The 15,178-nt window shown below is 42.2% G+C and overlaps 1 protein-coding gene across 1 annotated transcript in view; it reads left to right on the forward strand.

Moving 5' to 3' along the window:
- PDCD11 (programmed cell death 11) overlaps window positions 1-15,178 on the forward strand; it is a 134,714-nt gene that overhangs the window by 46,660 nt on the left and 72,876 nt on the right. The window contains exons 17-21 of the mRNA XM_029610292.1: window positions 3,236-3,455; window positions 8,478-8,633; window positions 10,937-11,052; window positions 11,943-12,457; window positions 14,465-14,527. Coding sequence (XP_029466152.1) covers window positions 3,236-3,455; window positions 8,478-8,633; window positions 10,937-11,052; window positions 11,943-12,457; window positions 14,465-14,527 — 1,070 coding nt within the window. The remainder of the gene's footprint in view (window positions 1-3,235; window positions 3,456-8,477; window positions 8,634-10,936; window positions 11,053-11,942; window positions 12,458-14,464; window positions 14,528-15,178) is intronic.

Here is a 15,178-nt window from a genome sequence, read left to right on the forward strand (position 1 = left end):
AGAATCCCATTTTGATCTCCTATGAAAAAGCCTCTTACTACTTTCCAGTACTGGAAGCCATCCAGAAGTTGATTGACCTAGAATGGGCTGCCCCGGAAGCAAGGGGGTCGAGCATTAGAAGCGCTAAACCCACTGGATCTGGCAGTGAGAGAGAGTGTTTGCGTTTCCCTAAAGTGGATGCGCTGGTCTGTGCCATCTCTAAGAAAACAACTATCCCATTGGAGGGAGGAGTGGCCTTAAAGGATAAACACGATAGATGGATGGAGTCCATCCTTAAACAAACCTTTGACACAGATTGGTTCTTCTTGTGCTCTGTTTATTTATTTATTTAAAATCTTTTCTATACAGTCGTTAAGCGGGTGCCATCACAACGGTTCACAATAAGGCACAAAAACTATGTTGCATAAAGTGTCTGGAATTCTAACTCTTAAACAGGTGCCATCAAAAATACTGTAACATTATATCATAATAAGTACTATTTGGTGAGTGTTATAAGTTATGTCTAGTTTTTCTAACTCTGCTAAAAGTTTGGTGTTACTTAACTTTAGTTCTTTGAAGTTTAAGATAAAGGTGGAGATTAGAATATAGGAGAGAAGACACACTTTAAGAAGGAAGGAGTGTGTTTTGTGGGCGTTTGCTTGACCGCAGCTAACAGTTCCCTGGGTTCTACTCTTGATTCTCTTTGTGGTATGCTTGCTTAAATAGCCATGTTTTTAAATTTTTTCTGAATGTTTTGATGTCTCTTTCCAATCTGATTTCTACCGGCATGTTATCGGTCCTGCTAGGGATAGGGCCCTGTCCCTTACTTGTGTTAATCTGGCTGTTTTGACTGACGGAATAGTTAGCAGTGCTTTGTTTGCTGTTCTTAGGTTTCTGTGTGGGGTATGTACTGGAGGGCTGTGTTCAGCCACTCTGCTTTTTTGTCGTGTATGAATGGTGCATAAAGTTTTGTATTGTATTCTTTGTTCAATGGGTAACCAGTGTAATTCTATTAAGGTTTCAGTGATATGTTCTCTCTTACTTTTCCCAGTTAGAATTCTAGCCGCTGAGTTTTGTAAAATCTGTAATGGTCTTATTGTGGTATATGGCAGTCCCCAGTAGGAGGGCATTGCAATAGTCGGTACTGGAAAAGATTAAGGCTTGGAAGACTGATCGGAAGTTGGTGGGCGTTAGTAGTGGTTTTAATCTTCTGAGAGTCATAAGTTTGGTGTATCCTTCTTTTACGTTTTGAGATATATGTTGTTTCATACTTAGTTCTGGGTCGATTATCACTCCCAGGTTTCTTACTTTCTCAGCTAGATGTATTTTTTGGTTGTTGAATGTAATTGGGTTCTGGATGATCATTATGTGTTTTCGTTCTAGGTGTAAGAAATCGGTTTTCCATAGAAACATAGAAATGACGGCAGAAGAAGACCAAATGGCCCATCCAGTCTGCCCAGCAAGCTTCCCTCATTTCTTCTCCCATACTTATCTGTTTCTCTTAGCTCTTGGTTCTAATTTCCTTCCACCCCCGCCATTAATGTAGAGAGCGGTGATGGAGCTGCATCCAAGTGAAATATCTAGCTTGATTAGTTAGAGGTAGTAGGGGTAGTAACCGCCGCAATAAGCAAGCTACACCCATGCTTATTTGTTTTTACCCAGATTATGTTATACAGCCCTTATTGGTTGTTTATCTTCTCCCCTGCCGTTGAAGCAGGGAGCTATGCTGGATATGCGTGAGGTATCCGTTTTTTTCTTCTCCCCTGCCGTTGAAGCAGGGAGCTATGCTGGATATGCGTGAAGTATCAGTTTTTCTTTTCCCCTGCCGTTGAAGCAGAGAGCTATGCTGGAAATTCGTGATGTATCAGTCTTTCTCCCATGCCGTTGAAGTAGAGAGCCATGCTGGATATGCGTCGAGAGTGAAGTATCAGGTACATTTGGTTTGGGGTAGTAACCGCCGTAACAAGCCAGCTACTCCCCGCTTTGTGAGTGCGAACCCTTTTTTCTTCTCCCCTGCCGTTTAAGCAGAGAGCTCTGCTGGATGTGTGAAGTAACAGTTTTTCTTTTCCCCTGCTGTTGAAGCAGAGAACTATGCTGGATATGCATTGAAAGTGAAGTATAAGAATGGAGTGATCAAGCTAGTTGAAAGGCATCAGGAATAGAGGAAGGTGGAGGTAGTAATTTGGATATTTGGTTTGGGGTAGTAACCGCCGTAACAAGCCAGCTACTCCCGTCTTTGTGAGTGCAAATCCTTTTTTCCACATTTCCTCTTGCTGTTGAAGCTTAGAGTGATGTTGGAGTCACAGTAACCATGTGTATGTTTATTGACTAAGGGTATTGTCTCCAGGCAGTAGCCATCATTCTGGCGAGTCACCCACTCTTCATTGGCGGCCTCTTGACTTTATGGATCCACAGTGTTTATCCCACGCCCCTTTGAAGTCCTTCACAGTTCTGGTCTTCACCACTTCCTCCGGAAGGGCATTCCAGGCATCCACCACCCTCTCCGTGAAGAAATACTTCCTGATATTGGTTCTGAATCTTCCTCCCTGGAGCTTCAAATCGTGACCCCTGGTTCTGCTGATTTTTTTCTTATGGTAAAGGTTTGTCGTTGCCTTTGGATCATTAAAACCTTTCAAGTATCTGAAAGTCTGTATCATATCACCTCTGCTCCTCCTTTCCTCCAGGGTGTACATATTTAGATTCTTCAATCTCTCCTCGTACGTCATGCGATGAAGATCCTCCACCTTCCTGGTCGCCCTTCTCTGTACCGCTTCCATCTTGTCTTTGTCTATATTGTCTATATTGATTACTAGTTCCATTTGGTTTAGAAGTTGTTTTATTATATCTAGGTACATGTTTGCTATGTTTAGTGTTTTTTCAATTGTAAGCTCGTTCGTGCCTACGCCTCTCTCAGAGATGGATGACGGGGTGAATTCAAAAGGTTATGTCACCCGCCTCCGCCTTTTTAGCAGATGTGATGCGTTACATTACACTTTTTTTGCTGCCCTCTTTCAATAAGAACCCAGGGTGGCTTGCAACATATTAGCAGTAACAATCAAAGTACATCATAAATACAATGACATATATCATAAATGCAATAACATATGTAAAATACAAACTAAATTGGGATCATTTGGTAAGCCTGCGTTAGGAAAATTAAGATTATTTTGGCCTGATGCTCTTTGAAGACAAATATCCAAAAGTGTTGATTTTTGCCTATGTGACTTTTTTTTTTTTTTTTTGCTTTCTATCCTAGGCCATGAGCGATAAGTTTGTGACGGACCCCAGCGACCATTTTGTGGTGGGGCAGACTGTGGTCGCCAAGGTAACCAACACCGACGAAGAGAAGAAGCGAATGCTGCTGAGCCTGAAGCTGTCGGATTGCGCCGCTGAGGATCCCGGCGCGGAGAGCGCCTCCCTGCTCGAGCACTGCCTCCAGGAGCTGCAGCTCCTCAGAAGCATCGTGAGCAGGAGAGGTAAGGAAAACCCACAAGCCAGCGGACTCGCTCCGCTCCTCTTACCCTCGCCAGAGTAGCTTAGGTCCCTTCCACAGTTATCGGTTCAAGCTTAAGATCAACAGCACCGCTCACCAAATGAAGAAATGATTTGCCTCCCCTCTCCTTTTTTTTTTTTTTTTTTTGAGAAGCGATGCATTTACTGCTGTGCATTTAATCTTGTCGCCTGTTGCTAATAAATCCAGCGACCTTCGGCTGCATCCATGCTAAAGTGTGCATCTGGGGCGGGCGTGTGTGTAATTTTTTATGATGTTCAGCCGGGTGGTGCCTTCTCATCTTTTCATTCATACAGAGCTGCACAGCTTTGTAAGGTAGGAGGTGCTGGGGAGTTGTGCTTTTTCTGGACTCCTCCATTAAAGCGTTTTGTCTGTTTTTATTTTATTTATTTAGATGTCTAGGTTATAAATGCGAATCAGAAAATTCGCATGGTTTCCTACCTGGCACTGAAGGCAAAGTGTGGCTTTTGTTTTTTTCCCCTCAAGGTTGCTGTGTGAAGGTTGTTAAGTATTTCTGTGCTTTAGAGTGCACGGGTGGTATCAAGGAAGGATTTTGTATTTATTTTTTGACTAGTATTTGCTACAGGCCCCTTAGGATTCGTTAGCTCGTCATTGGCATGGCCAGGGTGGAAGAGAGTTAATGTTGGTTTAAGAGGAAATACGGCAGTCACATAATGTAAAATCCTCTTTCTCTCATACCAGAGGTATCGTCCGTTTGTGCGATGTCTTCTCTTGTCCGTACCCTCTCCACCTCGACTCCTGGTCTTCTATTCTCCGTTAATTAGATTCTGAGGCAACTGTAGAAAACCTGAAAGCCATCTGTATGCATGCTTTTGTTTTCTGTCCCTAATGGAAAATTGTACCTTTGATGTTTCCAGGGATATCACTTAAATGGGCTTGAATATTAAAATTGTACCATTAATCTCTGAGGGATAACATCCTCTATAAAAGAGAGACTCATTGGAAATGTCCTGTCCTTCCGAATATAACATAGAAAAATGGTCTTGATAAATTGAATTGATCTCTGTCCGTTTATGTCTATAATCTGCCCTAATTTATCCCAGACACCAGTAATGGAGTTTCTTACCACCCTTTTTTGAACTCATCCAGCTCCTGCTTTACCCCCAAGTTTGTAAAATATTTGTTTTAAAGTACCTAATAGATTGACATTTGGGACTCCTGAATAGATGTTTTCTTCCCTTGTTGAAATCGGGGCCTTATGAACAGCTTTGAAGTAATTTCTTTTGTTACATCTCAAGCTTTTTGATATCCATTAATTTCATCTTTTTTTTCCAATCTGAAGATGGCTAGTTTAAGCTATATTTCCCCCTCTACCCTCCCAAAATAAGAGCTTTCAATTCTTCTCAACGAAGGGTAGGTTTAAAACACCCAGGTGGATTAAGCTGTTCAGATTACTAAATGGTATTAGATACTAAAGTCCAGAAGTCTTGCCTCCCAGTGTCGAGGCATTCAATTCTCAGTATCAGCTAATGCAGTCGATGAAATTAATATTGGGTGATAACAGATAAAAGCTAGGGAGGATATTGCAAGAATAGAGCCAAGTAAATATCTCAAGAGCAAAGAAAGTAGTTACTACAGCTGTATGACCAGTGCCTAGACAAAGAGCAGGTCAGATTCCCAAGATAGCAAATGTCTTTGAGGGCAAAAGTTTTGATTAGATTTCTTAAACCAGCAAATTCCTTGGTAGTGCTGAGGCAGGCAGAGTGAAGGCCCAGAATTTCCCTGGGAGAATGCAGAAACTCCCATGGGAACCCACAGAAAAGGTCCCCCAAACGCTGGCTTTGTATTTATCTGCCAATATCTCACAAAAAGTAAAATCTCTAATAAACTGTCACAGAGGCAGCTGTAATTAGACTTCCTTTATCTGATTGCATGCACTCTGACAACACAGGTTGCTTGCTAGCAAAATGAGGAACCCAAGTGAAGTGACTCATATACAATTCATATATATGTATAATTTCTATAAATTAATAAAAAGCACTTAAATCAGCGATCAGTGTTTAATACTCTAGTGCAAAATTCCTGTAACTAATACTTATACATGAAATCACGCTTTGCCTATGTGATCTAATGGTTCTTTTAGCAGTAAACAACTTTATTTCTGTATAAGGTAGACTTCAACATCTAATGATTATTTATTTCCTAGCATGCCATAGCAATGTCATATGTGGATTTTCTTGCCTTGCGCAGTTTCAGCCATTTTCCAAGGTCTAACTGCGCAGTCTCTATTTCCTGACTGCTATTAGCATCAGTGGTAAAAGGAAGTCAAATAGGAATGCCTGGAAATGTACTACACTATAACCACGTGAAGACAAAAGTTCCAGTCCCCTCCTAAAGTTGGAGAGGAAGGTTGTAAGTCAACTAAGAACTGTGCAGGGATCAGAAGAGCATAGATTCTTAAGGTGACTATGAATCGTCTAAGAACAGTTCTACCAGAAGAAACATGCCTTCGGGAAAGGAGGAAGATGTGAGGGTCTTTCACAGAAAAAGCTTTATGAAGCATGACGGTTTACCACTCTTTGCTTCAAAATAAACCTGCCCTACCTACACTCACTGCAGCTTATATATTTATTTAAAAACTTATAGCCTGCACCCTTCCAAGTTTGCAGTGGGGAACAGTGTGTAAGCAGTCATACAATCAGGACCAACCTATAAAGAAAACTGGTAAATTCAACCTAGTTGATGGACTCTCTAACTGGGTAACATCAAGCTAGGCTGAGAGAGCACTGCACAAATCTCATCTTTGGGTGAGTTTCCTCACTCCGAAGGTCATCAAATGTTCACAAGAGAGCACTGTTCTGTTCATATGTCTCACTCTGAATATCAAAGTGGCCCCTAACCCCTACCTAAACCTCACCTCGAGTAACTATGTGGGCCTCATATAGAGGTATAAATACCTACCTAGTATGAGGGAATTATGGCTTTTTTCTCTCTCTCTCTCTCAATGCTATGAGCAAAAACAGCGTAACATGCTATAAAGCCATATCACACAACTTAACGCAAATGAAAAAAGTGTAGTTATTAGCCGCGTTAAAACTGTGCGATATGGCTTCGCAAATTGCGAAGCCAGCCCACTTGGCCAGAAATCCTGTCCTAAACGCCACCCCTTTTCTAAATTAGCATCCCACCATGCGTTATGGTGCTTTTCGCTTGCGAAAACCGCCTTAACTCGTGCGAAAAACCCATAACGCAGCTTGGAAAATAACCCCCTTTGTGTGCTAAAATGGTTGCAGTATGTGTTAAACCATTTAGGGAGTGCTAAAAAAAAAAAATGTACATACACTGAACAAAAAAACCCCCAGCACATCCTTAGAAATCATTAAAGAAATACTTAATTGGCCCGAGACTCCTTATCTCTTTTGTCGCCTTTGCATAACTCTGTTTGTTACTGCTTGAGGTCTGACACACTGCCGGAATAAGGTTTTAGGGCAGTCATGGCATAATAATTTCATTGTCCTCTCATTTAGTTGCTCAATTTGTTTCTCCCTCCCTATGTCTGCTCACTATTTATCTCTGCAGCTTCTGGAAGCTTTGCCAAGATCTCTGGCTACAAGCTAGCTGCCCAGGAGAGCCAGACAGTTTAGGATTGATTCTTGGATTTTTATGAAAGAAGTGCATAAGCCCAACTGCTTTGCTTTATTCCTGTGTTTTGAAGATGAGTCTTTTGGCAAAATTACTCCATCTTATATCCTTCCAAGTTGAATGAAAATAATGATGTTCATCTGAATGCACATGATTGGAAGCATATATGGAATTAAGGCGCACAAAGTTTCAGTATTTGAGGGTGGGGGGAAAAGCATGAAATATTTATTCTTCTCTCACACAGATGGCCTTTATTTTTCACTCAATTTTCCTCCACGGCTGATCCTCCTAGTTCATGTAGTTATACGTAGTGGTGGTGTCTACTTAGGAAGTTCTGGAATAAGGCAGAAATACAGTCCGAGTTAGGAGTAGATATGATGGCAGAGCCCTGTCTCTTAGGTCAATGGGGGGAGACGGTTGAGTACCAAGTAATGCTGGGAAATGAACTGCATTATCTATGCATTCAGTTTGGCTGTTGCCATATTGTAAAAGGTTGACCCTCAGTAAGCATATGGCAGCAATTTGTTTGAAGTGGCTGCCATGGAAGGTATAACTGCTCAGTATAATTTAACACAGCCCCCATTTTGGGATAGCTGTTCTGATGTTTAGACCTGAAGTGGTTTTCCGTGTCTTCGGTAAATGGATTTCCTGTTCGTACCCCAGATCAGTCCAGACAAGTGGGTTCTGCATCCCTATCAGCAGATGGAGGCAGAGAACAAAACTTTGAGGCACTGCTACATATCTGAGAGCACCACCTGCAGTCCCTCAGGGTTTTTCTGTCTCCAGCAGATGGTAGAGGTGCAAACCTGCAGGCTGGAATTTTGATAGATGGGGGGAAAAAAAAGTCAGAAGGAAGACAGAGTCCTGGAAGGCAACCCAAGGTATGAATTGGTTTTCCGTTGTTCAAATATTGATTGTGTTGTCATTATCTTATTCTGGTTTTGGAATGCTTTAGTAATATTTCTGTATTCTGTGTGTAAATAACATTTTTTAAAATTTAAGTATTTATCACATACAGCTTTGACCTTTTTATTTCTTCATATCCAAGTGGACTAACCCAGCACCCACACTGATTTAGGCCGTCCTGTCCGCCTGGTAGACCCTCTTTTGCTCGATTGTGGTGTGACCCAGGAGATCTGATAAATAACTTTAGGTAGATCACATGATCCTCCAGCACTTACTGTTGTTCCAGGTTTGTGTTTATGTTTTTTTAACACAATAACTTTTACTAATGAATATCTTACTTTATTGTGGGTGATAGGGAAGGAGACTTTGGAGAACTGTCGTGATTTAAAAACCACATATCCAAAGACCAGCCGGTGCCATGGAGTTTTGTGAAAGAACTGGAAACGGCCACCTCACCTCGTTCCTTTCTCTTGAGCAGGTAACTCGGAGGTGAGCCGGAACCTCTCCAGGCTGCTGCCTGGGCAGAAACTGAAGCTGACGGTGCAGGAAGTGAAGGAGGATGGGTCAGCCTGCTTTAGCAGTGGTCAGGTCACCGGGGGTCTGGCAGTCACTGCCAGCCAATACCACCTTGCAGGTTAGATAGTCTTCTTCTGATTTTCTTTTTCTCAGTATTTCATTTTTTAAGTTTTTTATTTGAAATATAATACAATGAAAAGTCAGGTCATGTACAGAACAAAAATAAGGAAAAGAGATCTAATAATGGGTAATCTAGGATTATCCATTTTGTGGTCTTAGCATAAAAATGTTGAACTGTTCTCCAACCCCTCTTAAGTCAGGAACAACAGTCTGAAAAGAGTGGAAGCTAATACTGTAGTGAAAAACAGTGGTATATGTATGTTGCTCATGATTGAAAGAGATGATAATTTGCATCATTGTTAGGACTTAGCTCCCACATTTGCTTGTATCAACAATTGTCCTTAAGGCACAGGATCTAGTTTTAGTCAAGTTGCTGCGGACTGTGTGTATGTGAATTGACCCTTCTGCCAGAGATTTCATGCTTTAGTGAAGCCCAGCATGAAGAATCTGGAATTCCTTTCTCTTTTCAGTGCTGCATTAGCTAGATGGAGCAATATTTTGGTTTGCACCATTCAGTTATTGCTCCTTTTGATATTGTTCTTCTCCTTCTCTCTCTATTCTTGGCCTGTATTTTCCAACTCCTTTGACAAGGGAGAATGTGTGCATCATTTTTTTTTATTATGGCCCTACCTTCTGTTTTTCAAAATCCTTCCCTGGGGTCGATTGCTGTGCTCTTTATACTGCAATCATGTTTTCATGTGTCGATGTGATGCCTACAGACATTTATGATTGGTGCTTGCACAGTAGCACTTTGACTGGTTTACATTCAAGGGTGGTGGGTGTGGGCTTTTAAAAATAAGAGAATGAAATGCCAAGCCTGTCTCAGGAATTAAACACAACTCAGAAGAAAAAATGGGGAGCGGGGTGATTTTGATTGTTTAACTCCCAAATGAATTAAACAGAGTTGTGCTTGCTTGCACCACTTGCTTAAAAAAAAAATTCCTTTCACATCTCAAAAATAACCTCTGAATAACAAAACTTGGAGGTTCCTTGTGAATCTGCACCCCTAACATGCCTAAAGCATGCAGTCTCTTGACTTGAAAGATCCAAAGTACAAAGGAAGACATATTGTAAGATTATAACCATATTGCAGCATTTTTATAGCCTTAATGATGTAACAAATGTTAGGTTTTGATTTAGCTTTTCAAGTCACTTTGTTGTGGGCTGTGAATAAACCCTTAATGCTGGCAGCTGAAAGAGAAAAATCTTTGTTCAAGGAAATTGAATATCCCAGGAGAGTGCAATTACCAGCAAGGGCAATTTAGTAGTCATCTTGGAGAACATTAGTGATACAGTAGGTTAAATAAGTCACCACCTCTCATTTGCACACCAATAAGTTAGTTTGTATAACATTTTCCTAATTGGTTGGTAGCATAATGTTTTCTCATACATGCGGACCAGTTAGGATTCTTGTAAGTCATGTGATTTATTGTAAATTGAGCCCAGAAGGCAAAAACAAAATTCTGTGCTGATCTTTTACATACTTTTTAGCATTTCAGCAGAATGTGATACAATACATAAGAATAATGACTTATATTGCGGCCTGCATCTCTGCCTCTTCACCACACTGAGATATGCCTTTGACAGGTGCATTTTTCATAAGAACTTTGTGGGGCATCCGTTCAACTTCATTTTTGTGATGGGACCTTTAATAATGCTATTGCTCAAAAGTCTGGAATGGAAACCATCGACTCATACTATAGATGCATTCTTGTCTCCCACTCTGGATATAAAGGGCTGGAGCAGAACAGAAATTATTTCTGTAACTGTCTCATAGGGCAACTCTCCTGAGACCACTAGAAGATTGCCAAAACGTTTGTAAAAGAATCAAAAAGAAAATGTTTAGGGATTGAATGAGGTATGCTTGGAGAAATGCCTTTGCACCTCAGTGGGGGAGCCCTGGGCTTTCCATCCTGAACATCTCCCAGAAGTTACCAGAGGCACTTTGCAGGAATAAGGAAACCAGCCAGTTGCAGGAAAAAAAAATGCAAGAAAGATGAACTAATCCAAAAATTACAAAGCAGTCTGAAACATGTGAAGTTTGTAATTCTGCAGTGCCTGCACTCTTCCAGTGACCCTCCCCAGCCAGGACTGAAACACATTGGAAGAAAACAGAGAGTGAGGACATAATTCCTTTCTCGCTATGTGACACTTCCTGTGTGCTTGTTTCTGCTTAGCATTGCGTTATGGTGCTGGTATTTTTTTGCTTTGGAAGAGCGGTGAAGGCCTCATGGCCTGACTGATGTGATGTATTGCAATTAGTTTGTTGAGTGTTAGGGATAACTCTTGATTATTTGGCAGATAAGAAGGTTATCCCTGGGCAGAATGTAACAGCGGTGGTTCTCCATATCGATGCCCTCGATGCCAAAGTCCATGTCTCCCTCCGAGATGAGTTTCTCAACAGGAAAGAGGCAAAGGTATGTCTGGTCTGTCGTAATTTAGAAACAAATGATATGAACGCCTTATCCAGAACAGTGTTTGTTGTATTTCTCCTTGGTTCTTGACCACCTTGAATACATAAGCATAAAAGATCCCCCTGTTTAGGCAACAGCTTTGTAGTGAGACAGGGGAAGTAAACTAAATATCTGGCTTCCTAGTCCCCTGCATCGCCTGCCAGACAGACCCGGCTACATGAGCTCCTGCATTTTCACTCAGTGTTGTTACCACTGTAATTGCAGCCTGCCAGGCAGACCCGGCTATACCTAGAAATACAAATAATATTTTATCCATCTATCCATTCACATTTGGTGGTCTGCCTCACAGTATGGCTGATATTTGGTAATGCACACCCACCTTTTTTTGCCATATTGCTCTACATATGCACAATCCTCCATGTATATAGAGGATCTGGTGTGCTTGTATCCAAGTGGATAAAATTTGTGTCGGTCAGATGATGTACGAAGTTGCACTGCCGCAGGTTTGAATTGCGTATGTCATTCTGCTGTCATCAAGGCCTTCACTCATTCACCTACTTCTCGTAATTTGGTCACCTTCCTGTGTGCTACCCTGTGCTCAGCGTATCCCATGTGCTTTTCTCTTAACATAAGCGCTGTTTGAATGGGTCAGACCAAAGAGCCATCTATCCCTGTTTCCAACAGTGGCCATCAGCGGGTACGCTAGAGAAAGTACACAGGGAACAGGGCATGTGAAGAGTTGTCTATCTGCTGTTTTACTCTCCCAATTTCCAGCAGTCCTTATTTAGGGAAGTAACGAATCCTTGACTATTATATTGGATAGCCTGCGATTGAGCTGTTGTCCCTAAGTTTGTTAGTCTGATTTTGAAACTTTTTCTTTTTCCTTCTTTCAGTTAGAATTGAACTCCAGTTATCCAGGGGTTGTGCAGCATGTGGCAGAGGAGTTTGCAGTGGTTTCATTGGTGGCCACAGGTCAGCTGACTGCCATCCCCGTGGCCTCTCATTTGAATGACACGTTCCGCTTTGCGTCCGAGAAGCTGCGGGTCAGACAGACGCTTTCTGTGACGTTAAAGACTCTGAGTCTGGACGAGCATGGCCTACTCTTGGGTGTGCGAGGTCCAGGGAAACCCAGGACCAATGAGAGAGAGCGTAAGAAATCAGAGAGCGGGGAAGGGGCTTTGCCTACCGTTAAACATTCCCTCTGCTTCGGAGATATTGTCTCTGGAACTGTGAAGTCTGTGAAACCTACCACTGTCATAGTTTCCATCGAGGACAAATTAGTAGGTTTCATCCATGCATCGCGGATTCTGGAGGATGTTCCCATTGGCATCTTCCCAACATCCAAACTGAGAGTCAAGCAGAAAGTGACAGCTAGAGTCATTGGAGGTCGAGATGTAAAGACGCACAGGTATACTGATACTTTCTGCCTTAAGCCAAAAACAAATTGGCTTAAGGCCAAAAATAATTTATTTTACTAATAATTATTGAATTTTTAGCCTGCCTTTCCAAATGATGTTCATGGCAGCTTGCAGCATTATTAGAACTTAGAATGTAAGTGGGTACCTGAGGCAATGGGAGACCAAATGTCTTACTCAGGGTCACAAGGAGCATCTGTAGAGAAATAGGATTTAAACCCTGGTTTCCCCTGGTTCTTAGCCTGCTGCTGTAATCACCAGGACACCCCTACTCAGTCAGTCTGCACAGGAATTTGTTGGTGTATAGTTTTATTTTAAAAATAAATTGGGACACCTGTATTAGAGAGAATGTTTTGTGACATTCCAGGCTGTTGCAGATCTACTTGTGAGTTATTTAGGGTTCCTGCTCTGACTGGACTTTGAAAAATGCAGAATATGCAAGCCCTGCTAGAGAACGGCACAACCCTGGGCCAGATGGACTCTGGTAGTCTGAAGAGAGGACTGAGGCTCCTTGTTCTGTTGATTTTTGTTTGTTTGTTTTGTTTTTGTTTTTTGCTGGTACCACCCAGTCCATTATGAGGGTAACTGTGTAACCTCACACACAAAGTTAGCTGGCAAATATGATACAGGTTACTCCAATTTTCCAAGTCTACTTACATGCACTAAGCCAACTTTGAAAATTATCCCACCAAATCTACCCACCCACCCTTAAATCTGCAAAAATGTATCCAGAATTGTTTCTTGAAACGTGACGCGCATGCTTTTGGAAGTCCAAGAGTAGGCGCACAAGTCCAAACCCCTTGCCGATCCTGCCCCCTCCCCCAGGAACGCCTCTGCTCAGGCTGGGTTAAGGTAGGGAACTACATGACATGCGCATGTAAGTTTACCTGCACATCAGCAGGCAGTTTTGTAAAAGGTCAGATCTGTGCGTAAAACGCAGTTTTACCCACAGAAGATTCTTTGAAAATTCCCTTCCCTATGCAAGGCTACTGTTTTGTGGGGCTTTTTATTTGTCAAGGTTCATATCCCTGTGGTGGTTGTGGGGGGGGATCTCTGAGCTGTCGACAGTGCCGACTTCCTTCCCTTGCTTGTTTCTACGTTCGGAAATTGCTGCGTTGCTTGTGGTTACAGAAAGGAAGTTGGGGTGGTCGGCAATGTGGAGCCGCGGCCCCCCCCCCCCCCCCCCCCCATTGGCTTCTTAACTTTGCCGCAGAAAAAGCCTTGAAAACCAGGCGGCCTTGACAGAAGGAAATATTATTACTACAGATGTGCACTTTTTTGTTTTGCTTTTTTTTTTATTTTGTTGAAAATGAAATAAAAAAAAAACAAAAAACAATAAACTGAACACAATGGTGGACTTGGGCAAAGTTTAAAAAAAAAAAAAAAGTGCCCCCCCCCCCCCCCCAATGCCATATCTTAGCCTACATGCGGGTCTTCCATGAGCAGGAGCAATCTTCAGTTACTCCCGACCTACCTGAACTGGTTTTCGAAGTGGCTGCCAATGACCTGAGGCCGGCAGCCACATTAAAAACCAGGATGGGCAGTCGCTCCCCATGGAAGAGCCAAGGATGGGATAAGAAATGGCGTGGGCTTCCGGGGTGGCTTGGGGGACTGTTCCACCCCCACCCCACTCCTCCCTTTTTGGGGATTGACTGCAGGCTATATATCCTTTTTATGTTTTTAAATAAACTAAAATGTGTTGATTTCCTAGCATTTAGCCATATGGACTCAGGACCAATGGGTTATGTGCACCCCTGCTAGCAGATGGAGACGGAGTCAGGTTTAAAATTTGTTCATTTTTCTTTTGTTTCCTTTTCAAAAACAAATTGCAACGAAACGTATAATTTAGTTTGAATTTCCTGTTTTGTTTCAAATGGAAGTACATGCCTAATAATTACTTTTGGCACTCAGAGAGATGAAGTAAAAGTGAAAACCAAAACTCTGAGGTAGACATGAGCCATTTAAGCATGAATTTACATTTATTCCTTTTTTTTTCTTAGATTTTTGCCGATTACCCATCCAGAATTTGTTCAGACAGTACCAGAATTAAGCATACGACCCAGGTATGAGGATCTTGCTTACGTTTTTATGGTGTTTCGATGTACATTTCCTGTGCATACCGCAGATCATTCCAGACAAGTGGATTTTGCATCCCTACCATCAGTTGGAGACAGAGAAAAAAAACATTTCAGGCACTGCTACATAACCAAGAGTGCCACCTGCAGTTCCTCAATATTTCTATGTCTCCAGCAGATGGTAGAGGTGCAAACTTGCAGTCTGAGAGAAATTAAAAAAAAAAAAAGGAGATACAAGAAAATTAGGTTGGAAGAAAAAAGATTCCTAGGAGGAAGGCTCCCTGAGGTGTTGGGTTCCTTTAAGGGCCATCCCTCGAGTAGAGCAGGGCGAATGGGGGGTTGGTGATCCCTCATCTAGCTCATCCATTATCTATAAAGGGGGGGGGGTGAAAGCCAGGGTCCTGGTTCCCTCACCTCTCTCTAGGTCCCCATCACCCTCAGCGGTCAGCTGCCGATGTCCAGAAGCAGGGAAGTATTCCGTTTTTATTTCTCCTTCCTTGCTGTAGCTTTCTGGGTGACTACTGCTTTAAGAAAACAAAAAAAAAGATAGAAGGCAGCAGAGCAACTTGACTACCAGGAGGCAGTATTGGGTGATTGGGGGCCAGATTTGTGCCGACCGCTGGATCAGGTGCCTGAACG

The sequence above is a fragment of the Rhinatrema bivittatum genome, chromosome 7, assembly GCF_901001135.1.
Source record: "Rhinatrema bivittatum chromosome 7, aRhiBiv1.1, whole genome shotgun sequence".
Taxonomy (NCBI): domain Eukaryota; kingdom Metazoa; phylum Chordata; class Amphibia; order Gymnophiona; family Rhinatrematidae; genus Rhinatrema; species Rhinatrema bivittatum.